Genomic DNA, 25006 nt, shown 5'->3' on the forward strand with positions numbered 1-25006 from the left:
AAAGTAATAAAGATTGGACAAAACTACAAGAATGAACAAGGAGAAAAGAGAGAAGAAACAAAAGAAAAAGAAGACAGAGGATAGCGGTATAGGCGAACTAATAATCACGGATAATATTGCCTGTGATTTCACCTACTTATCAAGCTTTAATATGGATTCGTTGCTCAAAGAAGCAACCAAACTGCCCGGCCAATACAACAAAGATAACAAGAATAATAAAGTGCTAGCACCGCCTAAGGAGGATCAAGATGAGGAGAGTGGTAATGTTAATAAATTGTCTGAAGCAGCTCAAAGGCTTGTTCATATATGTGATTCGATTTGAAATGAGGTTGCAAGAATTATGATACCAAGAATATGAGATTTAGTGCTCGAATAGCCGTTATTCAGATACATATATAATATATAATATATAATATGACAAAAATTAAGAAAATAGTTGAACATTGTAGTAGTAGTTGTAATCAGCAGAATCGTAATATAAGGTACATAATATTTCAAAGCATAAAATAGTACAAGAACCATTTAGTAAATAGATCTCAGGATTTGCATAAACCTACAAATTCTTTGGTATTAGCATAGACCTGATTCAACCAGTTTGAAGCCAAAACCTCGACAGTACTTAATCTGGATTTTATGTCTGGATTCAAAAGTCCAAAAATAACCACCCTCGCTTCATAATGTAATTTTTGGAAGACTGCTAGTGATGGATTGTTATTAACATTAAAATGGGTATCATCTAGATGCTTCATTAAGCTAGTAAAATCTTTTTCATTCTTAGGATATTGATTAAAAAATTTTGCAAAATTCTTATCATCATGAGGATTAGCACAATTCCAAGGTTTCGTCATCAACATAATGTGCAAATATATAATTCCCAAGGACCAGCAATCTGACTTGATGAAATCAAGAATATCTCTCGCCTCTTCAATACTAGAATTTTCTAATTCTAATTTGAATATCTCAGGAGCTTTGAAACTAGTTGTGCCTACCCATATTTTATAGGGGTTTTCTTGTAGAAATTCCCAGTAATCGCTATCTCGGTTGACGTTTAAGCTATAACCAAAATCTGATATCTTAATGACCCCGTCGTTGTCAATCATGAAGTTCTCAGGTTTCAAATCCCGGTGGGCGATACCTTTTCTATGCAAATAATTGATCCCTTTTACAATCTGTTTGAAAACTGCATCTTTTAGATTAGATGACACATGGATATTATTTCGACGTAATAAACTCATATAATCCAATAAGTCGCCTTTCTTATAGTAAGGTAATATTACAGATAGTTCATTCGTGTCCGCATTCTCACATAAGTCAATGATTTTCATTATATTATTGTTCGAGCAGAGCTTCATATTATTATATTCTTTCATGACTATTCGTTTATATGTATCCCATGATTGGTAATCTGGTTTTTTTATCGTCTTTATTACTAAGTAATCTTTACCAATTGTATTAGAACATTTGTATAATACTCCGCTTGCTCCTTCGTATATTGGTTTGCTTGACAATTTGATATAATTTTTGCCTATAATAGGGAATGACGGCTCAATATCTGGATTCTCCCTACAAGGAGTATCGTCAGTAGTTGTGAAACTCATTTAATTTCAATTTTATCGTAAAATATGCTTGTAGAAGCAGTATTTGAATCTGTAATTGATTCCACACTTCACACAATCATGCCTCGGACGTATTTAAGTTAGCTCTTGCTTTTGAAAAGCTGTTTCCTAATACCTTTTATTAGTTCAATGCAGCCTGTCTCGGTAAGATTGTTCGTCTGTCTCTGCAGTAGATGAACAATTAATTGTAGATAATAATTTTAAAGTATTTAAATATAACCATGTGTGGAGTATTTCTCTCCGTAGAGAAATGATCGGAGATGAGCTGTGCGAAAAGTCCGTCTTATGACCGATTCGAATTTAATTTGCAATCACATTAAAAGCTCTTTGGTTATCGGTAAATGGTAAGGCTTAAGTCTGTCTAGAAGAATAGAAAGAAGTATTGCGTTATTTACTAGCATGTATTTTTTATTAATGACGAAATTACGCCTAGAAAATATTGGTATAGTTACAAAGGAATGTCGCAGAAAAGGCATATTGAATTAAATTGAAGTAGAAGAAATCATAAAACATCACATTTTTTTTATTTGATATTGAACAGTGTGTAATCACCAATGAAAGAATGGAGATGATTAAGGACCATCTCCAATTATGCCTCTAGTAGCAGAATGAACTATAAATTTGGCTGGAAGAATCTGTAAGTCATCCAGTGAAATTTAGCTTCCGCATCTGCGTTGGCTTCTCTCTTCTTTAAATTAGGTTGGAAGAACCTATATGTCATCCAATGAAATTTTGCATCTGCATTGGCTTCAGCATTGGCTTCTCTCTTCTTTAAATTAGGTTGGAAGAACCTATATGTCATCCAGTGAAATTTAGCTTCTGCATCTGCGTTGGCTTCTCTTTTTTTCAAGTTTGGCTGGAAGAAACGGTATGTCATCCAATGGAACTTAGCATCAGCATTCGCTTCTCTTTTCCTCAAGTTAGGCTGGAAGAACCTATATGTCATCCAATGGAACTTTGCCTCGGCATCGGCGTTGGCGTCCCTCTTGGAGACAGATGCAGTATCGTCTGACTTAGCAAATGCAGCCTCTAATCCCTCGATGTCAATGCCTGCTTTGGAAATGACTGATTCGGCCAAAGTAGCATTCACAATGAGGACATATTTCTTTCCACTTTCTTCTACCACAAGTGGTTGTTGGTCATCGGTTATCTCAACCTTGTTATTAATAGCTTCATCTGGAACAAGGTAATCCAGGACAACGTATTTTCCTGTCTCTGTGCTATCAGGAGTGGGTGCAGCAGCAGCTAATGATATTGTACTAACAAGCGTAGTTAAGGCAAATATTGAAAACTTCATTTCTTAATAAAGAAAATTGATTGATTCTTGATGATCAATTAGGAAAGTTACTGCATTCATTGGAACATGCGTCTTATTTATACCTATCAGTTTTCTAAGAAGCTGGCATTAATACTACTGGTAATTAAAAAGATGGTAGCATTTTAAGCCTTTCGCACCCAATTCGGGAAATTTTATATCATTTAAACACCCACTTCGACATATATTTTTAAATATTGTAATGTCCCAAGCCAATATCGAAGTTTATTAGTGAGGAAATTAGAGTAATATGTTTCATAATCAAGGGCCCTTTGAAAATTCGATGCTGGAGTTTTCTTGTTTTAAGTCATGTAGTTCGCAAATGAGACCCTTCTACCCAATGGGTTTGGCAAGCGTTTGAAAACTTAAATAAACTATAACTTTTCTCCAATATTCTTCTAAAAGCGTGATGCGCTTTTAGGAATATTTCCCAAACGAGGTGTCTATCAACGGTACCCAGACAGGTCTTCTGGTTCTTGTTATATATCGATATAGTACTTAATCATACTATTCAATGATAATAATATCAGTAAATATTGAAGCAGGGACAACAAGAATTTCCCAGAGGAATAACATTACGCATTTATCTCCATATTTAACCTACTTTCAGATCTGAATGAATCGAATTTAAGTTTCCGTTAATCCATCACCTGCAATGAAACATCTTACAACGATTTAATGGGATCATACAATGTATAAATGATCCAGCAATACATAATCTCCAATATCTTACATTATTTAGTCAATAGTTAAGGTATTATTACTATAACAGTAGTAAAAATCTTAGCCAGCAAAATATAGCCTTAGAGTGAAGGTTTTGTGACATTAAATGTAAGAGGTTGCAAAATTGAACACAAAGTTCTTTTGAAGTGAACCTTTAGAACAGGACCTTCGTATGATAGCAGGCCTAGTAGACGTAAATATGCTAGTTTCGTATAGATTATTGTAAAATTAATTTGGGTCTTATCATATTTCTGGATTAGTATAACTGGTGTGAAGCAAGCATATGTACTAGCGTTGCCATATTGAATTTAAAGAGTGAAAGACATATTTACCTCATATGGGTGAATATTAATAGATCAGAGGGATAGATAAACAATTCTAAAGCAAATATTATGTAGAATGGAATTGTTATATTGTTGCAAAATCTTCACTTCGTATGTGCAAATATGTTTAAATATTATACTAAATTTTATGCTGAATATAATAAGGATCTGAAACATGGAAATCTGGAAACAACTTGCCGATAGATATACCTACAATAATAGACTATAAGAGATATTCCAACGTCATACTGCTTTTATATCCATACTATTGTAAGATGGGCTTGGATAGTATTCGTGCACGAATACAAATCTCAGCCGAGATTGATCCGTTATTTCCATACCGAATTGATGATTAATAGAAAAGGTGTAATGGTATGAATTGTTTGTGGAAATAGTGATATACTTGGCCAATGTCGGTAGATAAGATAAAGAACAACTTGGGAGTCTTTGGGTCGTCTGTTAAAGACACTCTCACGCATCATAAACAGTTCAATAATGATGACGAATTGATTTCTCACTACAAGCATGATATCAAAAAGGCCATTTCTGCATTGAAGTTCGTCGATAAACAGACAAGGAAAATTGGGTCGAGTCACTGGCCTCACTTGCTTAAATCGAATATTAAAATGGGGGAGTTGTTTATTAAGCTAATCGGGGCGGACTCATTGCAATTCGATGGAATTGAAGAGTATTACAGTGATTTTGATAAATGGCAGGCAGAACAAGAAATACCTATGATACACCCGAAAGAAAGACAGCTTGTTATACTGGGTGTAAACAAAGAGATGGACCATTACATGATGTCCATGGAAAAGTTAAGAATTAGAGTGACAAGCGAATGGGAATTCTATTCCAAGTCAGTGCATATACGAGTCAAAGAAATGGTGGGATACTTGAACGACTTATTGAAATTGATCAAAAAGAGGAACAGTAAGAAATCTAATTATGATAACATTCATAAAAAGATCAATAAGATAATGAAGAAGACCACGCCGTTAGATGCAAAAGAACAGAAACAATTAAACAAACTCGATGAAGAATTGAAGGAGTCTAGTATTGTATTTAACAAGTTGGATGAAAAATTGAAATCAATTTTGCCTCATGCATTAACGTTTTTGGACGAATTTGTGGAAAACTTAACAAAATTGACGTTATGCAAGCAATTGGATGCATATGAAGATATAAAACACACACTAATGAATTATGCAACGTTCCACGGGTTTTTAGATACTGAATCTGAAGATAATATTCAAACGTATGAAGCGATAACTAATCAATGGGAAACCTTGATTACTCCAACAAGATTAAGAATTGAATCCTTTATTTCATTTATACATGAGAAGAAGCCTGAATTAATTGACACCGAAATTGATGATAAGGATAAAACCTCTAAAACTCATAAAATGTGGAACAAGGTAACTTCAAAAGTTACTAATAAAACTCATAACTTGAAGAGTACAGACCATGTTAATGGAATATTTAATGACTATTTAACTGCTGACCCCTTAGATTCGTTCAAGAAATTTCAAGATCCAATGATGAATAGATCAGAAACCTATCACCCCTCTAAGGTTATTAACATCGATGATGTTATAGTTCCAAATACCAATGCAGGCAACGCATCAGCACCACCACCATTGCCACCCAGGTCAAATACAACAACCATAAAGGGTAATCTAAAAGCTCCTGTCGCACCTGGAAAGCAACACTTAAAACGTATTCCATCGAATGATTCGATGGAATCGATACATTCGTCGTCATCAGAATCTGATAGCGATGAAATGACTTCGGTTTCATCTGCGGCTAGTGATATAATGCTTGAAAATTCTTCTCCAGAGATAGTTAACAAAGATTTGAAGAAAGTCTATAATTCATCAAAAAATAAAATAAAAGAATGTCCTATCCCTATAGTACCTCACGACTATAAAGCTGAACATGAAAATTCAATGTTTGCAGCTGACACATCATCAGTGACTTATAAATTGGAACAATTAAATAAATTCTTTGACAAGATATTGAATTATACAGATTCTACACAAATTGAACGGAAAATACTACAAGCCAAGTATAATTTTGCAGGTGTTGAACCAGGTGATTTATCATTTAATGGAAGCGACCAAGTGGAAATTTTGTTTGATTTTCAAGCTGTTGATTCATTATATAATAGCAGTAATGAAAACTGGTTGGTTGGGATGATAAAATCGGAACAGAACTGCAGAATCGGATTTGTTCCAAGTAATTATTTTTAGTTGGGCCTAATTATTTATTTGTAAATATTTTATAAATCTAATCCACTTCTGAATCAAGTAGATCAAATAATGAACCCAAAACCTTTTCAGGGTTTGCTCGAACACCATTATGGAAAAATTCACTCGTAATATATTGTTTCAAATTACCATTATTATTGAATACATTCTTCTTAACTTGCATGGTAGTATCAAAATCAACATATTGGTCATAGTAGTAAGTTGCCGCCACAACTGGTACTTTATCCCATGTAATAGTTTTCAATTCTTCAACGTCATATAAAGAAGACCAAGATACGTTCGCGTGTAAGGCATACGCCAAGTTCTTAAAAGGTCGTAATTCTGCAAAGTCATCAAACATTGATTTGAATACCATTTCACCCGTGAAGTATACCGGTTCTTCAGTACCAGCAATATCGGCGTACACAAAGTTTTTTCTTTCTGGTAAATGCCTTAACCTGTCAGCACTCCAGTTGGAAATTGTTACGTTAGCATTATTAGCATCACAATATATAGCTTCTTGAAATAACGCATACAATACATTAGTATCAAAACCTAAGATATTCTGAATACCACTTAAAATTTGATATGTTGGCTTACCCCATAAATTCAAATCGTAATGAAACTTTAATACAATTTGATGGAGCGAATCAGTACCACCATTTCCACCGAAAATTAAGCCCAACAGCTGGAATCTTTCTACACTTAGTGTACCTCCATTAGGTAACTCCACTTCACACTCCGATAGATACTTCAAGATAGCCTTTACCTTGTGTATATCCTGTGGATATTTGTCGTAGTAATGTCTATTACGTTCCCTGGTTCTTTCGTAAGTAGCCCGATAAACATCCTCCGGTCCTAAGTTGATTGGTGGGACCCCTCCAGTTATCAATACTTCTTTTAACGATTTAGAGTACTTCGAGAGATAGGTAAAGCAACAAAAACCGCCAAAAGATTGCCCTAGAATCGACCACTTCCTATTTTCACCAAGTAAGGCCCTCCGTACTACCTCAAAATCCTCAACGATCGAATCAGCTCTAAAGTTGAGTATGAATTTTAATTGTTTCTCAACATGCTCTTCTTCAGAAGTACTCTCCGTTCTAGGCACAAGCATGTTCATCGTGTCAACCTCTAAAGGAGTACTTAATCCTGTACCCCTCTGATCAAGGTGGAGAACCTGAAATCCCCTATCAAGCAAAACCTTAGTGTATCCTGAGTTAGCCAAAGGTACCTCGCACGGGAAGCCCGGACCACCTTGAATATATGAGATAATTCTCGCCTCCTCTGGAAGAATTGACCTTCCATCAGTACATTCCTCGCTGGTATGGACTGTTCTATCGAACTTTTGCGTCAAATTAGCCACAATTGAAATCGTTCTCTCATCAGATTCGTCATAGTACGAAAGAGGCACCTCGAAGCGAATTCGATGGTTAATTATATCCTTTACTCTAAAGCAATCAATGACTTCGTAGCTTCCCATTACCATGTTTTACGCTAACCAATGGTCAATAATGTATTTAGTGCCTATTCATATCGGTATTAATATGTAATTTGTAAATCAACAGTTTTTACAGTTTCACCGCGTAAACATTACGCGTAGTATTCTTACATCAAATAGGCAGATAATACATATAACCAACGTTGTAAGAACAAGAAGAGAAGGTTTTATTTATTGTCTATAATCAGTGATGACAGTTCGTGATTCGAAAGTGACGCTGGGTCAGCTAAGATTTAAAAAACCTATCATTTCCACGGTTAATGAACCTATTCCCACTAAAGAATTGTTGAGTAGATTGCAAATACTCACAGATGAATTATCAGCGGTACATCAAGATCAGGTCGATATAGAAACTTTTGCCAGCATAAAGAAAGATCTAGCTAATAAGAAGTTATTGAAACATGCTAATGTGGGTGTTCAAGCATATGTTTGTTGTGGTATATCAGATATTTTAAGAATATACGCCCCGGATGCCCCATTTACTGCTAATGAGCTCTCGCAGATATTCAGGGCATTCTTTCAACAATTCAAGAAGCTAGCAGATACAGAGAATCCATATTTTCAACAGCAGAATTACTTGTTGAAGAGATTGGCTGAGGTGAGATCAGTAATCCTCATCACCGATTTGCCAGATGCACAACAGTTGATAGAATCGATGTTTGAAATATTCTATGATTTATCGACCAAGAAGTTTCCTGCTAGATTGGAACCGTTGGTTTCTGATATACTCTCTGAAATTATTTCCGAGTCGGACGTTGTTCCACATAACGTGTTGAAGATGATCTTGAATAAATTTTTAACCAATTTTCCGGAGGAGTCAGCTATTACTTCGGGCTTAAAATCAAACATATCGAACCCAGGCTTCAATTTTTCACTTAGTATCTGTGAAGCTAATTTGGACAGAATGTCCCGTCAGGTAGCGCAGTTTTTCTCTGAAATGCTATATGAAAGTACTAGCCATGCCGAAAGGGCAGAAAACAACAATGACCGTAGCAATACTAGCAAAGACAAAATAAACCAGGTTCAGGCTATAGAAAGCTTGAGAAAAATACATAAACTATCTATACAGATTTGGAAAGCAATTCCAGAATTGTTAGGGTCTGTTATGGGGTTGTTTAACGATGAATTGAATACTGATGATGAGAAAATACGTATACTAGCTACCGAAACTATAGGTAATATGATTGGTGCTTCCCCTAGTGTCAGTGTTGTTGCAAAAGCTAATTTTATTATAGCTCATAGAGAAACGTGGCTAAATTGGTTAAAGAAAACTTTAGATGTATCTCCTGCGGTACGTTGTAAATGGGTTGAACAGTTGCCCCAGATAATTAATTCGTCTAACTCATCTACTTCTGATATTTCAACAGAATTATGCAATGGCGTTACGAAGTGCTTATTAGATACAGATGAGAGAGTACGCTTGACTGCATGTATTAGTATTGAAAGAATTCCTTTTGACAAATTTACTAGCAGGGTATGTAATAAAAATATTATGAGTACTTTATCACAATTGATAAGAGAGAAGAATCCAGAAATCAGAAACGAAATCATTAAGATCTTAGGAAATCTTTATAACCAATACTTTGAAGCAAAAGCTAATAATAAAGTGTTAGATTTTGGTAGTAATAATGAAGTTGATAGTAATGAATTAGAAAAATCAATATACTATGGAATTCCAAATCAAATAGTATCCTTAATCTATATTAATGATAAAAATATTACTTCGGCTGTTGACATTTGCATATTCGAAAAATTATTACCGTTTGAAAGTAACGGTATCAAAAGAGTTGATAGGTTAGCCCAATTCTATAATAATTTGAATGAAAAGAGTAAAGCGTCATTCTTTGCTATTAATAAAAGACAAAGACAAATATCAGATGTGCTACAGACCTTTGTTGAGACAGCCGAAGCATATTCTAAGCTTGGCTCAATAAATGATAATAACGAAGAGAAAGAAAACATGAGAAATGACTCTGGTAAGTCTGATTCAGAAAATATGACCGCCGAGGGTAAACGAGAAACATTAATCAAGATGGACAAAATTATAAATTGGTTATGTGTTTCTTTTCCTGATGGGTTGAATACACATGCATGTTTAGAAAAGCTTTTCAAATTAAAAAATTTCCGTTTTTTCTACTTGATTAAGGTTTGTATTTCTCCTGAGTCAGATTATAATACAATTAAAAATTCCATGAAGGAGTTATTGAATAAATTGACGAATGCAAAGAATATTAGACTAGAAGATGAACGAAGCAATGTATCAACCACAGATATGGTATCAAACTTTAAAATATTATTATACAGAGCATCAGTGATCTTGTACAATAAATCTAATATGACAGAGTTAATCAACTATTCGAAAGATTCTAAGCATGGATGGAATTGTGCTGCTAACGAAATTCTTGAGAATGTATCTGTTTTAATTCCAGAAGTATTAAAATTTCATGTTAATAGTTTGACTGACATACTCATAAATGCTGAAGGAATAATTGATAGGGATTCTGAATTTTCTATCTCAAATAATTTGAGAACTATCTACCACTTTATCAAGAGATTTCCTGACCTATTCCCTACAGATTTAAATTTCACAGAATCATTGAAATCACTCGCCACTAATGGCTCGCCCCGAGAAGCAACATATTCCATAAAGGTATTGGGGTTAAGTTCTAAAAAAGAATTATATGGGTCTGCTATCATTAATTCCATTTATCCTTTAGATGTGAATCATACGCACTTTGTTACTCACTTATCAGCTATTGCGGAATTGTTTCTAGTTGATCCTCTATCAGTAGAAGATCTAGCAAGCGATTTGACTGTTTTATTGATTAAAGAAATATTGTTGCAAAATAGAAAGAACGACGAGGAAAATTTAATCGAAAATGAAATGTGGATCGACGATAGCATGCTTGATTGTCACTTTGAAAAATATACCACTTTGTATGAAAAGATATTAGCGTTAAGGATATTTGTCAATCGATTAAAATCTATCGACAAATCCTTTTCAAACAAACCTGAACCAACGCAAGAGGCTATGTCAGTGGCACAACCTATATTTAAATTATTACTTTCTATCATAGGCAATGGTGGTGAAATTGTCAAAGAGAAAGCAGGAACCCTGTCTACACCTAAAGTTTATCAGCTGAAATTGAGGCTAACTGCTGGACTATATTTACTCAAGTTGGCAAAATGTCCAATTTTCAACCATATGTTCAATCACTCAACAATTAATAGATTAATTTATTTACTTCAAGATCACAATGATGATGTTAGACATGATTTTTTGATGAAGCTAGAAAAGGATTTATCCGACGAATCAGTCTCTGAACGATTTTTACCGTTAATATTTTTTATGGGACATGAACCAAAGTTAACTTTAAAATCTGACGCAAGTATATGGATAAAATCGATGTACAAGAGAAAAGGAGCTAACAATAACATGAAATTTGAAAGATCAATAGTTAGATTGATTCATACAATTGTACATAATGATGAATTCACTGATTTGATGAAGAAATCTATAAGTTTGTCTGACACAAGTGAACAAGAGAATCAATTGGTTAAGGCATACTCATACGCTCTGGAGTATATTATATTCTATTTACTTACTATTGGAAAGTCAGAAAACTGCTCTTTGTTATACTACTTTGCAAGTCGTATAAAACAATATAGGGATGCGACTATCGACCAAAGCTTATATGACGTCGAACCTTTGCCACAAGAAGTCTTGAATATTTATTGTATTGCTGAATTAACACAATTAATTATTAAGGAACTTTGCGATATAAAAGGTTGGACCTTGCAAACATGGCCTGGTAAAATCCAACTCTCGTCAGATTTATTTGCTCCTATGACCAGCACTAAAGAGGCTCATGATATTATTACTAGAATTTATATTGCAGACAATCTTCAACTTAAACTAAGAGGCATGTTTAAACAAAGAATATCAGGCACTGGCTTGAAAAGAAAATCGAATGATAATGGTGATATTGTTAAAAAGCCAAGGGTTAAGGTTAATACAATAAGTTCCAAACCCAAATTTAAAGCTATACTGAGAACAAAATCGAAGCTGATAAAGTCCGATACTAAATCTTCCGATGAATATCGAGAGGCAAGAAAAAGTAATCGTTCTAGACGCCAAGTAAACTATATTGAAGAAGAACGTTCGAGTAATGATGAAAATGATGATAGTGATGAATATAGCGAGTGAGAAATTTATGTATTTGTATATTTCTATGAATGAGTTGCAGCGATTTATAATGAAAAATAATAATGTAATTGTAAAATTTGTCTATGGTTCCATTTGCTTAATTGATTCAATAGTATTGTTCTGTAGCCATTCTTCACCCAATATAAGAAGTCTTGCTGCAGCTGGAAACTTTTTATTTGCAACAGAATTTGTCCATTCAATACTTAATAGATGCAATAACTTGTAAGCCTGTTTCGAATAACAGCTTAAAAACTCCTTGGCACAGGCGTCCCACCAATTACCCATACATGCAAAATGAGCATTAGTAAGTAAATTAGGATCCGTGTTTAATGTTCTTGCTAAATATCTCCAGGATGCTGCAATGGAATACTCAGTTAGAGACTGAGCTTCTAATCTTGTCATAACTGCCCATACGGTACATATTCCAGCAACTCTTTCATCGTATTTAACTTCATCCTCCCATCTGTTATCATTCCTCTTCCAACCCATACGTATTCTTCCTTCTTCGGAATCAATTGAACAAGTATATCCAATGATAAATGGGCATTTCTTAACAAACCGCGCAGTTAAATAATATTCAAATTCTTTATATGTCGAAAGTAAGGTGTATGCCAATCTTGCTAATGGTAATGATGCAGTAGGCTTAACAGTTACTTCAGTTTCTGCTTGAGCTATTATAGCCTTAGCTATAAAGTTTAGAATCCAGTTGAATGCTAATTCATTCATATTTTTAGCGTCATTAACATATTGAATCACCTCTGAGGAGATTGTATTCAATTGGTTGAAACTATTCGATAATTGTCCAAATTTTGGATTAATTTTTCTCTTCAATGCCCCAATGGCTTTCTTCAATTCCTTATTTTGATTTAGCGCATGTACCACGTTCTGCTTTATATCCTTAATGTCCTTTGCATACTTCTGGAAATCATTTTCAACAGAAGCAAAATTAGTTAAACCTTTTTCTTGTTTAGCCTTTCGTTCAAGAGCTACTTTCTCTTGTTTTTCCTTTTCTTGCTTCATTTCCTGCAACTTCTGTTTTCTTTTTTGTTCTTCTTCTTGTTCTATGCGCTTTTTCTCTTCATTTTCCTTTCGTATGCGTTCTTCTTCTTCTTTCTTCCTACGATCTTCTTCCTCTTTGCGTTTCCGCTCCTCTTCTTCCCTACGTTTCCGTTCTCGTTCTTCTCTCTCTTTACGTTCCTGCTCCACCCGTTGGCGTTCTTCCTCTTGTTTAATCACCTGCTCCACTTCTGATGATTGCAACTTCAATGACCTGTCAAAGTCATATATTATCGCATTAATAGCCGCATCGGCCGATGTTTTATTTTGCACAAACGAACTCTTAGCTGCGTTGGATACCTTGTTCTCATCCTCGATTAACCGATCCTGCAATACTTGAGAATACTGGTGAATCATGTTTCGGAAGCATCGAAATTGAGGTAATGTATCTTCTTTTTCTGTAATATATTTATCTTCGATGTACGATATTATGCTTTTAGTATTAGTTATAGCACTATCATCATTGTGCTTGAAATTAATATATGCATTGGGTACGGCCACTTCCGTTCTATCAATTTCAATATCAAAATTTTCAGGTATTCCAAACCTCATTTTAGTCTCTTCAACTCGATTAGACTACCTTATTATTCCATATATCTAAGTGATCTAAGAAGACCTTTCATAGTATTAATTTTAAGGCTGGTATTTACCAAGTGAGGTGTGTAAATTTTAGCATCGATTTTGGTGATAGTTTTTTTTTCCATTTTGGTGAGTATGAAATTTTTCAGTCTAGAGTATACCATAATTGAAAATAAGCTTGGTGGATCGAAAATAGGATGAATATTAGTAGATTAACTGTACGTCAATTCTCGACAAGTGGACGTGTTCAAAGAACGGGGTATTCTACCGTCAAACCGGTACACCATTTAGTGAAAATACAGAAGGCAGCATTGAAACCAGACTATCAAGGTTTACTCATTCCTAAGGATGATATTAGGTCCGTCGGATTCAAACCAACGGAAATAGATCAAGATAGATTATCCGAACATTATGAAAACACATTACAGCTGGACTTATTGTTGCACTACTACGAACACGACACACAGTCTATTCCCGGTAACAAGAAGAGATCATGGGGCACGGACTCACCATATGCGTTATATCGTAACTTAAAGAACCCTAAGGGTGTAGGTAGAGCAACCAGAGATATCCACCCGGTGACTTGGAAAAATGTGCCACAATTAGTGGGCATCAGTATCAACGCATATAACTCGGACGCATTAGAAGAAAGTTGGCTCAATATTTCTACTCGTTTGCAAATTGCGCAAATCACCAACGTTAAAGCAAAACAAACGTATAACAGATCAAATATCTTACCATGGAAATGTAGGGTTGGTAAACCTTGTGGTTGTAAAGCTGAGTTGACAGGAAGAGATATGACCCAATTCGTATCTACTTTAACTGAATTGGTATTACCAAGAATTCGTACTTTTAAGGGTATCAAGAATACTTCCGGTGACAATAATGGTAACATAACATTTGGTTTGGAACCAGAAGATGTCAAGTATTTCCCAGAAATTGAAAATTTCCAAGAATTATTCCCTAATTTATTTGGATTCCACATTACCTTCAAAACTACTGCAAGAACTGATCAACAAGCAAGAACTTTGTTGAGTTCTTTAGGCTTACCATTTTATGACGCTGTATAAATAAACCACCACCCCTGTAAATACTTAGATACTTAAATAAATGGAGTCGCATCATATAATTTTTATTTACTTTTTATATGTAATTATGGAAGAATTAAAGAAGTCAGTAGTTCACGAGTACACCATACTATATTCTAACCGCATAATACAGAAGGATAAGAAATGGAATGATGGGAAATTGAAGTACTATGAATTTAACAATAAGCTAGAGGTTTTTAATGAAGATGGAAATTTGATCGAAGTTGATTTCATAAGTGAAAAATTTAAACATAATTTAGTAGAACGGAATGAATTCAAATTGCCTAATAATAGGTTACTCATAGAAATAGATTGCAAACTTTCCAGCTATATCAGAGATGTATCTGAATTATTTAAACGACCTACCAAAGATGCAGAGTCATCGTCGTCAATAAGCAATAATGCGATTTGTATAACTAAGATCAAGTCAGAACCGAATCAGATCATACAAGGCAGAGTGATTAAGCCCAAGATTTATCGACCACTCAAACATGAACCGTTTAAAAAGGTTTTTGATAAACAAATAACGATTAAGCAGGAGCTTCTGCCTAGAATTAAACAAGAAGCTGTGTCTGTACCTGAACCATTACCGCAATCGCCTCAACATCCAATAATTAAACAAGAACCGATAGATAACCACATCGAAGTACTAACGACTGGTTTGGAAGTCCCACGTCAAGATTTACGAAAGAATGAAGAACAAAGACTTCCAAGAGTCCATCCAAGATCATCCCGCATCTTCAAGTATTTGGCTACAAATAAGACCTTGTCCACGTCACCCAATCGTTCTACGTATTAATTAGATTGGTGAAGTTAGTAATAGTGCCGAAGTGTTCTGTACCGCTGATTTTATCACTTTGTGAACTACTAACTTGAAATCTACCAAAATGATAATATAAAGTATTTATTACCCATATCTACATATCTAATTGAATATCAATTACTTATCTTCCTTCTTTTGTTGTTGTTCTCGATAAACCATAATTGGAACTGCATTAGATGTGAAAACCTTTATCACGGGAAATGAAGAAATCAACCCATTCAAAGCTGCTAATGCAGGTCTATTTGACAATCTCGCAAGAAATGCTTGCGCTGGTAACTCGGTAGAGGACATAATATGGACAATGAAGATTAAAATTTGTAGTCAATAAGGATGTGTACCACCTTATATATATGCCTACAAAATTTATTTGTGGATTCAAAAAAAATCTAAAACCGCAAATACAACGCATGGCTATGGTAAAAGTTTGTTTATTTTATATAAAGAGTTCTTAAACGATGCACTAGATAATCTTTTCAGAAAGATTAATAAATCAACCAATCTAGAATATAACTGATTGTTAATCCGCTCACTTGACTCAAGAGTCTTCTTAACAACAGTATTGTTATAATGATAATTTTCATTCACCAAGATGCCTGCTTGCCAACTGTCATCAATGATTGTTGGTGTACCTAACAATGGGATATGATAAGCGAATAAACCATCATGGCGAAACTCAACCCAATAATCTGTTATTGGAACTGAAACTAAAGGCGATACAGGAACAGGTTCTGTCCCATCTTCACTGACATCGAATATACCACCAATTTCAACGTTTGGTAAATAGACAGGTACGCTTCTTAATGCGTACTGCTTTGTTCTGGAGAGAACCAATGTCTTATCAGCGAATCTAAACGGTTGGGACCAGGGAATTTCGGTCCATTTTGTATCGAAAATAAACTTCCCATCTATGCATAATATAAGATGATATTCATTATGAAATGAATCATTTGACGAGAAGAATTGATTTTCCAAATTATAACCAGATAATTGGCAATATCTTCCCATAACTATGTTAAATAGCCCGCATAGTGACAATAAATAATAATAATAATAGTAAATAAAGGTCATTCTTGAATCCTATAATAAGAACGTAGAAATAGAATGAAAACTATTACTTCTGTGCAACATGCGCATGTCTGTGACAACTGACCGCCGGCTTTTGCAACTGGTTTTTCTTCCTTTTCTTATTGAACTTACTATTCTCATTTTCATGAACCAACTTCAAGTGTCTTTGTAATGAGTCCTTGCGGTAAAAATTCTTACCACAATTATCGATTTTGCAAGAGTATATCAAATTGTTCAAGACCTGCTTGATATTCTGATTTATCGATTGCGTCAACTTTCCTTTTTCAAAATGTTTGGTGAGACAGTGACGTCTCAACTCCGCCTTGCGAGCAAACCCTATTAAGAAGTAAGGACACGAATCAAAGGGGCATTTATGAGGGGTGACCACTTTGTATTTGTCAAAATGATGGCCCAATTGCAATATGCTGTCAAAGCGCTGGTTACAATGGGTGCAAATAACAAGGTGGTTATCGTTTAAGATCAAGTGGTCGTGGTTTAGTTCCAACTGCTGTACTAACAGGACCCGTATTGAGCGCAGCTTCGGTTCATGTAGTTCGTACTGCTTTATTGTAGCAGAAAACGATTCGGGTGTTGACAGCTTTGTTTCTGTCTCACTCACTGTGTCGCTGAGATCGGACGATGTACCGTCAGTATTTTGAGAGTACATCGCATTACTTGAACGTCTGCTCCCAGAATCATATTCCACGTCCCGGTCGCTGTCATGGTGTTTATCAAGCATCATTCCCTGCATCTGCTGTTGTCCCTGCTTCACCGGAACCAGATAATGGCTATACTCCTGCCCGTAATCATCATATGTCTCCATATAAGTCTGTCCGTATGCTCCCTGTGGGTATCCCAAACCATATTTAAACCCATATTCGACTCCATACGACTGGTGGTGGTCCACACCACGCGCTATGCCATGGATGTCTCCCGGGGCACCTATGCTTCCATAATTCATCATATCAACCGTCCCACTAATGTTTCCGCATGCAACAACATTTCCCGAACTACTTTCGATATTACCAGCAACATTTCCACTAATACTAGCGTGAATACGTTCCTCTATCCCTCCATATCCGGTCTTGTATATGTCACCAAACGAGTTATAGTAGCCAACATTTTCGGGCTCGATATCAAAATTTAGCTCTCTCAAGCCAGTATTGTCTAGTTCGTCACTTTCCATAAACCCTTGGATAAACGAAGACATATGTAATGGTGGCTTTCATTTTCTGGTTAACATTCCAACCAGGGATTTGTTTAATTATATATACTAGCTTGGAGACACCCGAACCAGTGTTACAGATCTGACCGAATGCAGGCGCCTTGACCCGCAGCAGTTTTCTTATATTTAACTTTGCAGGCCTTGCCTGAACCTAAACCTTAAAAGGGTCCCGAACAAAGGGACTTGGTCGGGTTTATTTGGATTACGAGAATAGGTAATTGTTTCTAATAGAGGTTTGCATCTAGAGGGGGGAGATTCATTTCCGATCAATATCTGAATATTCGACTTACCGTTCTTCCGTTCCCCAGACCGAGGTAATGAAGTTATCAATTGATCGTTTGAAAAAGGGAATGCCAAAAGCGTAGTATAGAATATACGGCTAATTGTATGGGTGGCAATATGTGCGGTACTATAGTAGTTAGTACGGCCTGTACAGTGAATGTCAGGCGGTGATTGACACGGCGACTATGATCAATGCATGGAAACACATTATTAGGGCGGTTGGAGGCGCCGAATCGACATATCACTGGTGACATAAGATATCTCAGACAGAAAACACTAGCCTCGGGACCAGGCGGTCGACGTGCAGCAAATAACGATCCTTGCTGCGGCTGAATGCGATACGCATATAGCGGGGTACCCGACCCTGGATCAGGTTGTATCAAGCGATATCAGTACCTTTTCATGGCTTATATCAAATGCGGGATATACCATTGGGCTGGCAACATAAAGCACAACTACCCCTACTGGTTAATGTTGCTAAAATGTCTTTTACGGGATTATTTTCCAGGTAAGACATGGAGAACAAATTGTGGTTTTGGGTGGCCAGAGTATGGTCCGATCGTCATATCCGTTCCTGGCGCGCCCACTGCAGACTATCGTGGCTAGAAGGTCGTGGGAGGAGCCCGATATGTACTAGGGGCCATTCTGCCCAACTACGAAGATGCATGTTTGCCATTGTAGCTCTGCTGGTTCTGGAAGTCGTTAGGTTTCAGTATCGACCGTTTTGTTATCTGGTGATTAAGCAAGTTTAGATGAAACTGATATTCTTATTGTTATTGTACGGAACATTTTTGTAATTTAAGGAACCAGTTCTGAGTAGGAAGAAGCAGACACGGTCTAGTAACCAAGCACATACATGATTTTGAGTGTCCTATGTGCCATGGTGATTTTTGTAGTAGAGAGTAGTATCGTCGGGAAAGATGTCCCGAGTGAAATACGCACTTGCAACTGCGGCTCAGGAACAAATTTAACGAGGTCTGGCCAATCGTAGTGCTGTTGGGAAAAGCACGTAAGCAATTCGAGCCAAATAGACCTTCAGTCGTTTATCTGGCAAGTGTATAGAATAGAGACAAATTTATAGGACGAAGGCAGGTTATAGAACATAGATTGATCATAGACTGTAAACGGATAATAGGCTAGATAATAGGGCCTTTGCAATAAAATAGGCCATAGACTGAATATAGCATGTTTGGGTCCACATGTGGGGCTGCTTATCATGACAAAATGCGAGCATTGACAAATCGCACTTCCTAAACGCATAGTCCCTGTCACCACGATCTCTCCTCCCTTGACCATATAGCGATGCTTGCTACCCAAACTATAAACGAAATGAATAGTACTACAGTACTACCAATAATACCATAATACGTAGTTGTTCAAATTACAGACAAGACTAATATTGCCACTATACGGTCTGGCAACCACTATAGGCATTTATGCTTAAATTGGAAAGCTATAGTACGTTTTATAAGATATTTTATCAGTTATTATTGATCAACTACCGAGGGTACTACGACCAATAGAATCCTCTATTTTTAGTAATGTACCTAGCTGCGAGTATATGTATGTCTGTTGCATGATCCTCAACATATTACGGATGGTGCATAAAATGGGATGTTTTTTTTCAACCTATTTAATTTACGGTTACGCACGTCCAGAACCAGTCTTAACGAAAAGCCCCACCAGATCACCCAGTTGCGCATTTGGACAGTGCACTTCATACTCTTTTCTATAGGGACTGGTACGCTGGTGTATATCTGGATGCTTGAGCAACCATGCAAAGTAATAGAACCATACTATTTTTGTAGTAAAGTCGTATCATTCATATAAAATAATCATTTCAATCGAAATAAAGGCTGTATAATCCATCATGGATCTGGATCTACACAGACGAAGGATTAATTATAATGCTGAAGCAGCCGCCTGATGAGATCTGAGACACAATTTTGCGGTTGGTTTTGCGGGGATAGGTCGCCAAGTACGCCATCTAACATAGGCATAAAGTGCTAAGCGAAGGCCTACGTGGTATACTTTGGTAGTATGGTCGATTGGTGCTAAACAAAAGCCAGGAGAAACAAATCCTGCCAAATATTTACGAATCAATCGGTTATATATACCTATCAACCGACGTCAACTCGTGGCAATACCGACCTTGGGCAGGATAAGTATGGAAGTTGGAGTAAACAAGTCCTAGGCTTTTGGATGAGGTATTAGAAAATACTGGCGAGAATAAGGCGTTAAAGCTATGGGTACAGTCTGGGCCAAGTGCAAAAATATGATTTGGTCATGAAGAGACTGATTAGATCCGAGCACTATCTATGTACTGTAGCTTTCGTGTAAATCAAATGATGCTTCTTCTACTTGAAGACAACTTAGGGTATAAGGAATTAGCATTGATTAAAGCCTACTAAATTCAACCTCTGCCGCATTTGTAATATCTGGCGCCAATAGAGGCTCCACACGAAATAAGATGAACTTCTTCATCCATATGCGTTTATCTTGGCGATTAAGCTTGCTGCCTACCATTTTATTGGCTTAAGCGTGGAGGAAATCGAATAATATGCACAAGCATATTATCTAACCAAAACCTAGTTCCAACACCAGCAATTCTGTTTTGGTCATTGCTTGACAAAATATTCAGGTAACAAGCTGTAATTAACTTTACGGCTTTTGTGTATAATTGTTTATGTTTCCTACCGTGAACTTTAATCTTAGTTTTTGACTGCAGAACAAATACAATACTATATATTTCAAAATCTTTCGTATTCCGCAATTTACCAAATTGTGTACATTTCTGCCAAAACAAAAAAACATTATATCCGCTTTATTATGTCATTGTTTATCTTATTATAATATCGATGTACGTACTCAGAAATGACAATTTTCATGAACATTAAATTTCATTGACTATAGGGGTTCAAAAGATTGGGCCTTTCAGGTTTGTGTTACTTTTGATTTTCTACTATCACTCAACCGGTATTGGTAAGAATGTGACTAGAATGGGAAGAGCTATACTGTAATCTACTGCAGCCGTTGTTATGATCAATCCATGCTCCTTTGTTATCTGTAGAAAGCCAATTTTGGATAGATCTAGCGTTTGGGGTTTTGCAGCTATATTTATGGCGTAATGTGCAAAACGACCAACCTGTAAACGAAGAAATCTTTGGAAATGAAAAATACAACATGAAGAGATGGCACCTACAACGGATTATCTAGCCAATTATGAACAAATTAGTCAAGGAATTCGAGAATCCAACGTGGTCCGATATTTCTACGCAACTTCTCAAGAATCCTTATAATTTAAAACTTTGGGAGAAGCTTGTCGAGGCAGCAGAAAGTAATAATGGAAACCGAATAAATAAGATTAGCTCTCGGCAAGAAGTCGATTTACTTCGTGCATCATATGAGAACTTACTCAATAAATACCCGCTATTAGTTAATTATTGGATAAGATATGCTGAATGGGAATTCAAATTAGGAAATACTCAAATAGCGAATGAAATTTATGAGAAGAGCTTGTTAAATTTATCGTACTCGATTGAGTTATGGATCAGTTACTTGAATTTTAAAATAAAGACCATTGATTCGGACGTGAAAAAAGTGCTCAGTGTGTTTGAGTCAGCTAGAAGTAAGATTGGATACCACTTTCATTCGCATGAATTCTATAGTTTATATTTGTCGTTTTTGCAGAATTATGCAAACGATCACAATGGATTCAAGTTGAAGTATTATGTATTGTTACGTATAATTATTGAAATCCCAATTTACCATTATGGTATATTTTTCAAAAAACTATTCACTGCTATTAATGAAAAGAATTTGACCATGGAAGTGGTAGGTTACTTAGTACCTGAAAAAGAATTGCCCCAGTTTACAAATATAAAAGATATGAAAACCGTTTCATTGAAATTAAAAAAGATATTCACCGATGTCCTTATTACTACCCAGTATAAAGTTTTCCAAGTATTTTATTTTGAGAAAAAAATCACCAGACCCTATTATGATGTTTCATATTTGTCAAACCAGGAGATAACTAACTGGAACAATTACTTAAACTTCATTGAATTGAATTACCCTTTAGACTATGTTATTCTAAGTTACGAAAGATGTGTACTAACTGCTGCTAACTATTCCAGATTTTGGATTAGGTACGCTAATTTCTTCATAAACTCAATGAACTATACGATAGCAAAAGAAATATTACATAGAGGTTTAAACTTTGATAATAGTTATAAGCTTCTTATCAAATTAGTCGATTTAGAACTTTTTACAGGAGATTATTTAAAAGCAAGAGATCTAATACTATCGCATGTTAAAGCAAACAAGCTCATTCCAATCAAAGTGTACGAGAAGATGATTAGTATCGAAAGATTAATGAATCCAACAGATGATGAATATTTGGTTAATTTAGTTTCAGAGATAATCAAGCAAACTAATAATGCATGGTTTTTTAAAGTGATTTTAAGTTACCTGTTATCTAGTCAAGTTACTTTGCAATTATTCGAAAGTTTTGAAAGTTCTTTTAAAAGTTCTTTCATATATTGGTCTTCGTGGCTATTCTTCAATAAAAAAATTGATGCTGATAATGCTGCAATTCTTGCTAAAAGCTTACAATTTTTGAACGATGATGATAAATTAAAAATAAATAAAATAAATAATTACAAGAAAATTGCGTCACCGAGATTTGACGAGGAGTATGATACACTTTTGGATTCATTTGCATAATTTATCCAAGAGAAAAGTTAATTATTGTTACAACTAACCACCAGCCAATAACGATAATTCCTAATCTTTTATCGAGCTTCCAATTATTCAATGGAATGTAAACCAAATAGAATACGATTGTCGCAATTAATCCTAAAAGACTGACAACCAAATTTGTTTTTAATTCAAAAACTAATGAATGATGGTTCAAATTAAGAATTAACCCATTTACTCCAATTCCTAGTAATATAATTAACATCGGAGTACCCAAACACGAATTGAGGCCGAACATTGGGTTTATCGCTGTGGAAATCGTTATATTGGTGACAATATCGTTGATCGAATTACTTGCGGAAAAAACGATTAATCCAAGCAAGTAATCCGATATTCTTAGAATAATTCCTAAATTCTTGAAGACTTTTAAAACTTCCTTTGATATTTGTGACATGATTATTAAAGACATAGTAATTCCCACAACGTTAATGATACATTGATAGATCTTTGGAAGCCTATTCAAAATTGGCTTGATAAATTCCGTTATTAATATTCCCACTAAAATGATTGGAACCAAATCAACAAGAGTAAGGTTGAAAAATTGCATGTTCATTACATACGATATTATACAAAAATGCCAAATTTGAAATAATCTTGAATCGTAGTATGGCGATGAAGAGACCGGTATGAATAATGTGAATATAAAATTGATGCAATTCACTATATGTTTCAGAACATTGAGAAACCAGCTCTCAGATTCATACGATGTCTCGAGTTCCTCATCAATATGAAGCATGGGTGATGGTGACCGTATGACTTCAGCATTGGATAAGATATCAAGAGCATCATCTATGTTTAGTGCATGATTTATGGATTTTATCGATTCAGTCGAATATAATGAATGACATTCATCCTCAGTGCACTCTATTTCCTTCTCAGCCCGTAATAGATATGCAACATAGCAGAAATAAAATCCAATCATAATGATACATTCGTGCATGGTTATGACGCCATCAGACAAAATGTACAGAAGAAGCGTGAGAACCACCAATATCCAAGCAAAATCAGTTAAGACCCATTTAGCATGATTTATTCTGAATGGACGTACTATACTAATAAGGCCAATTATTACGGTAACGATAATCAATAGAGACCCAAGTAGCTGTCCCAAGACTAAATCAACGGAATTTGCATTTAAAGCAACATAGTAATTAATAAAATCTCCAAATGCATTAGTAGACGGTATTAATATAGAACTTAAAATCTGATCATTAATCAGCAAAAGCTGTGCTATATCGTTTAGATTTGGGAACAAATAGTTAGATACCAATAGACTTAATGATATTAAAAGCAACAGTAGCCCAACAAGTATCAATAATGACGTAGATAACCGTAGAATATATGAAGGGTAATATTTTGAACAGTAATATTTGCTTGCTATACTAAAATATTCAGTATTACAATTTTTGCCAATATACTGACAATAATTTGTATGATCAATTAGATCGCAAGTAGTTTCATCGGATGCCAAGGCACCTGCATGTCCGTAGAGACTATACGCAAATAGGAGACATAAGGGCACACTTATGTACCAGTACTTCATATGTTATTTTGATATCTATAGTGGTATTAGTATAAAGTATGAATATAAAAGGGTTGCTCGGTTACTATTATAAGTTTTCAGATATTAACGGCTCATTATGTACAGGAATATTATTATGTACCTATTGCTATTTTAATGCCTTAGTGGTACTATATCAAACAGTTATTTATTATTGTTATATTTATACTAGTTTCTATGGCTTCAACAATAAGTAGGTAAGTAGGGAAATATGGCACTACAACGATAATCAAGATTTTAAGAATGGCGTAAATGTATTTAGGGATAAAGGTGTTGAGCTATGGAAAGTATGGAATCAATACGGACACAAATCTTTTATAATTACAAAGTAGATGGTGGAAGAGATATGAAAAATATGGAAGAAAGTTTAAGAATATTAAATGAAGGAGCAGATTTCGGGTGCAAAAGTAGTACCTGTGGTTTGACATATGAAAATAATTGCTCCCATTAAAGAATATGGCAGGTTACTGCAAAATAGTAAAACGATTGATAAAAGCATTTAAGAAAAGATGAGTATTCATCTTGTTAGAGTTTTACCTGATTTGACACAAAAGTTCAGATTAATAAAGGATCTATCGGGTGCAGAGCTACATGAGAACAAATGGATGCAAAAGGCAAATTAGTTGGGGTTATGGGTTATT

At 35.3% G+C, this 25006-nt stretch overlaps 14 protein-coding genes across 14 annotated transcripts, besides 1 other annotated feature; 6 read left to right on the forward strand and 8 right to left on the reverse strand. All coding sequences in view use genetic code 12, as the record gives it.

Annotated features, from left to right (window-relative positions):
* Window positions 1–31: 31 nt before the first annotated feature.
* On the forward strand, window positions 32–322 carry DEHA2F19536g (DEHA2F19536p; the record flags this gene model as incomplete). Its single annotated transcript, XM_461196.1, has 1 exon — window positions 32–322. One exon carries the CDS (start codon window positions 32–34, stop codon window positions 320–322), a length of 291 nt encoding a protein of 96 aa, XP_461196.2.
* Window positions 323–536: 214 nt separating this feature from the next.
* Window positions 537–1598, reverse strand: DEHA2F19558g (DEHA2F19558p; the record flags this gene model as incomplete). The annotated part of the gene is made up of 1 exon (XM_461197.2): window positions 537–1598. The coding sequence occupies one exon, from the start codon at window positions 1596–1598 to the stop codon at window positions 537–539; it is 1062 nt and encodes a 353-aa protein (XP_461197.1).
* Window positions 1599–2229: 631 nt separating this feature from the next.
* Window positions 2230–2913, reverse strand: DEHA2F19580g (DEHA2F19580p; the record flags this gene model as incomplete). Its single annotated transcript, XM_461198.1, has 1 exon — window positions 2230–2913. The coding sequence occupies one exon, from the start codon at window positions 2911–2913 to the stop codon at window positions 2230–2232; it is 684 nt and encodes a 227-aa protein (XP_461198.2).
* A 1474-nt stretch (window positions 2914–4387) lies between these two features.
* DEHA2F19602g (DEHA2F19602p) lies at window positions 4388–6226 on the forward strand (the record flags this gene model as incomplete). The annotated part of the gene is made up of 1 exon (XM_002770807.1): window positions 4388–6226. One exon carries the CDS (start codon window positions 4388–4390, stop codon window positions 6224–6226), a length of 1839 nt encoding a protein of 612 aa, XP_002770853.1.
* Window positions 6227–6263: 37 nt separating this feature from the next.
* On the reverse strand, window positions 6264–7709 carry DEHA2F19624g (DEHA2F19624p; the record flags this gene model as incomplete). Its single annotated transcript, XM_461200.1, has 1 exon — window positions 6264–7709. The coding sequence occupies one exon, from the start codon at window positions 7707–7709 to the stop codon at window positions 6264–6266; it is 1446 nt and encodes a 481-aa protein (XP_461200.2).
* Window positions 7710–7911: 202 nt separating this feature from the next.
* DEHA2F19646g (DEHA2F19646p) lies at window positions 7912–11928 on the forward strand (the record flags this gene model as incomplete). The annotated part of the gene is made up of 1 exon (XM_461201.1): window positions 7912–11928. The coding sequence occupies one exon, from the start codon at window positions 7912–7914 to the stop codon at window positions 11926–11928; it is 4017 nt and encodes a 1338-aa protein (XP_461201.2).
* An 81-nt stretch (window positions 11929–12009) lies between these two features.
* Window positions 12010–13536, reverse strand: DEHA2F19668g (DEHA2F19668p; the record flags this gene model as incomplete). The annotated part of the gene is made up of 1 exon (XM_461202.1): window positions 12010–13536. One exon carries the CDS (start codon window positions 13534–13536, stop codon window positions 12010–12012), a length of 1527 nt encoding a protein of 508 aa, XP_461202.1.
* A 224-nt stretch (window positions 13537–13760) lies between these two features.
* Window positions 13761–14633, forward strand: DEHA2F19690g (mitochondrial 54S ribosomal protein YmL7/YmL5; the record flags this gene model as incomplete). Its single annotated transcript, XM_461203.1, has 1 exon — window positions 13761–14633. The coding sequence occupies one exon, from the start codon at window positions 13761–13763 to the stop codon at window positions 14631–14633; it is 873 nt and encodes a 290-aa protein (XP_461203.2).
* Window positions 14634–14718: 85 nt separating this feature from the next.
* DEHA2F19712g (DEHA2F19712p) lies at window positions 14719–15450 on the forward strand (the record flags this gene model as incomplete). Its single annotated transcript, XM_461204.1, has 1 exon — window positions 14719–15450. The coding sequence occupies one exon, from the start codon at window positions 14719–14721 to the stop codon at window positions 15448–15450; it is 732 nt and encodes a 243-aa protein (XP_461204.2).
* A 141-nt stretch (window positions 15451–15591) lies between these two features.
* DEHA2F19734g (DEHA2F19734p) lies at window positions 15592–15765 on the reverse strand (the record flags this gene model as incomplete). The annotated part of the gene is made up of 1 exon (XM_461205.1): window positions 15592–15765. The coding sequence occupies one exon, from the start codon at window positions 15763–15765 to the stop codon at window positions 15592–15594; it is 174 nt and encodes a 57-aa protein (XP_461205.1).
* A 120-nt stretch (window positions 15766–15885) lies between these two features.
* On the reverse strand, window positions 15886–16479 carry DEHA2F19756g (DEHA2F19756p; the record flags this gene model as incomplete). The annotated part of the gene is made up of 1 exon (XM_461206.1): window positions 15886–16479. One exon carries the CDS (start codon window positions 16477–16479, stop codon window positions 15886–15888), a length of 594 nt encoding a protein of 197 aa, XP_461206.2.
* A 106-nt stretch (window positions 16480–16585) lies between these two features.
* On the reverse strand, window positions 16586–17749 carry DEHA2F19778g (DEHA2F19778p; the record flags this gene model as incomplete). The annotated part of the gene is made up of 1 exon (XM_461207.1): window positions 16586–17749. One exon carries the CDS (start codon window positions 17747–17749, stop codon window positions 16586–16588), a length of 1164 nt encoding a protein of 387 aa, XP_461207.2.
* A 3519-nt stretch (window positions 17750–21268) lies between these two features.
* Window positions 21269–22771, forward strand: DEHA2F19800g (DEHA2F19800p; the record flags this gene model as incomplete). The annotated part of the gene is made up of 1 exon (XM_461208.1): window positions 21269–22771. One exon carries the CDS (start codon window positions 21269–21271, stop codon window positions 22769–22771), a length of 1503 nt encoding a protein of 500 aa, XP_461208.2.
* Window position 22772: 1 nt separating this feature from the next.
* On the reverse strand, window positions 22773–24347 carry DEHA2F19822g (DEHA2F19822p; the record flags this gene model as incomplete). Its single annotated transcript, XM_461209.1, has 1 exon — window positions 22773–24347. One exon carries the CDS (start codon window positions 24345–24347, stop codon window positions 22773–22775), a length of 1575 nt encoding a protein of 524 aa, XP_461209.2.
* Window positions 24348–24771: 424 nt separating this feature from the next.
* Window positions 24772–25006: part of a long terminal repeat (relic of a LTR retrotransposon of the Ty3/gypsy group) that runs on past the window's edge.

Source organism: Debaryomyces hansenii, assembly GCF_000006445.2.
Source record: "Debaryomyces hansenii CBS767 chromosome F complete sequence".
NCBI classification, from domain to species: Eukaryota; Fungi; Ascomycota; class Pichiomycetes; order Serinales; family Debaryomycetaceae; genus Debaryomyces; species Debaryomyces hansenii.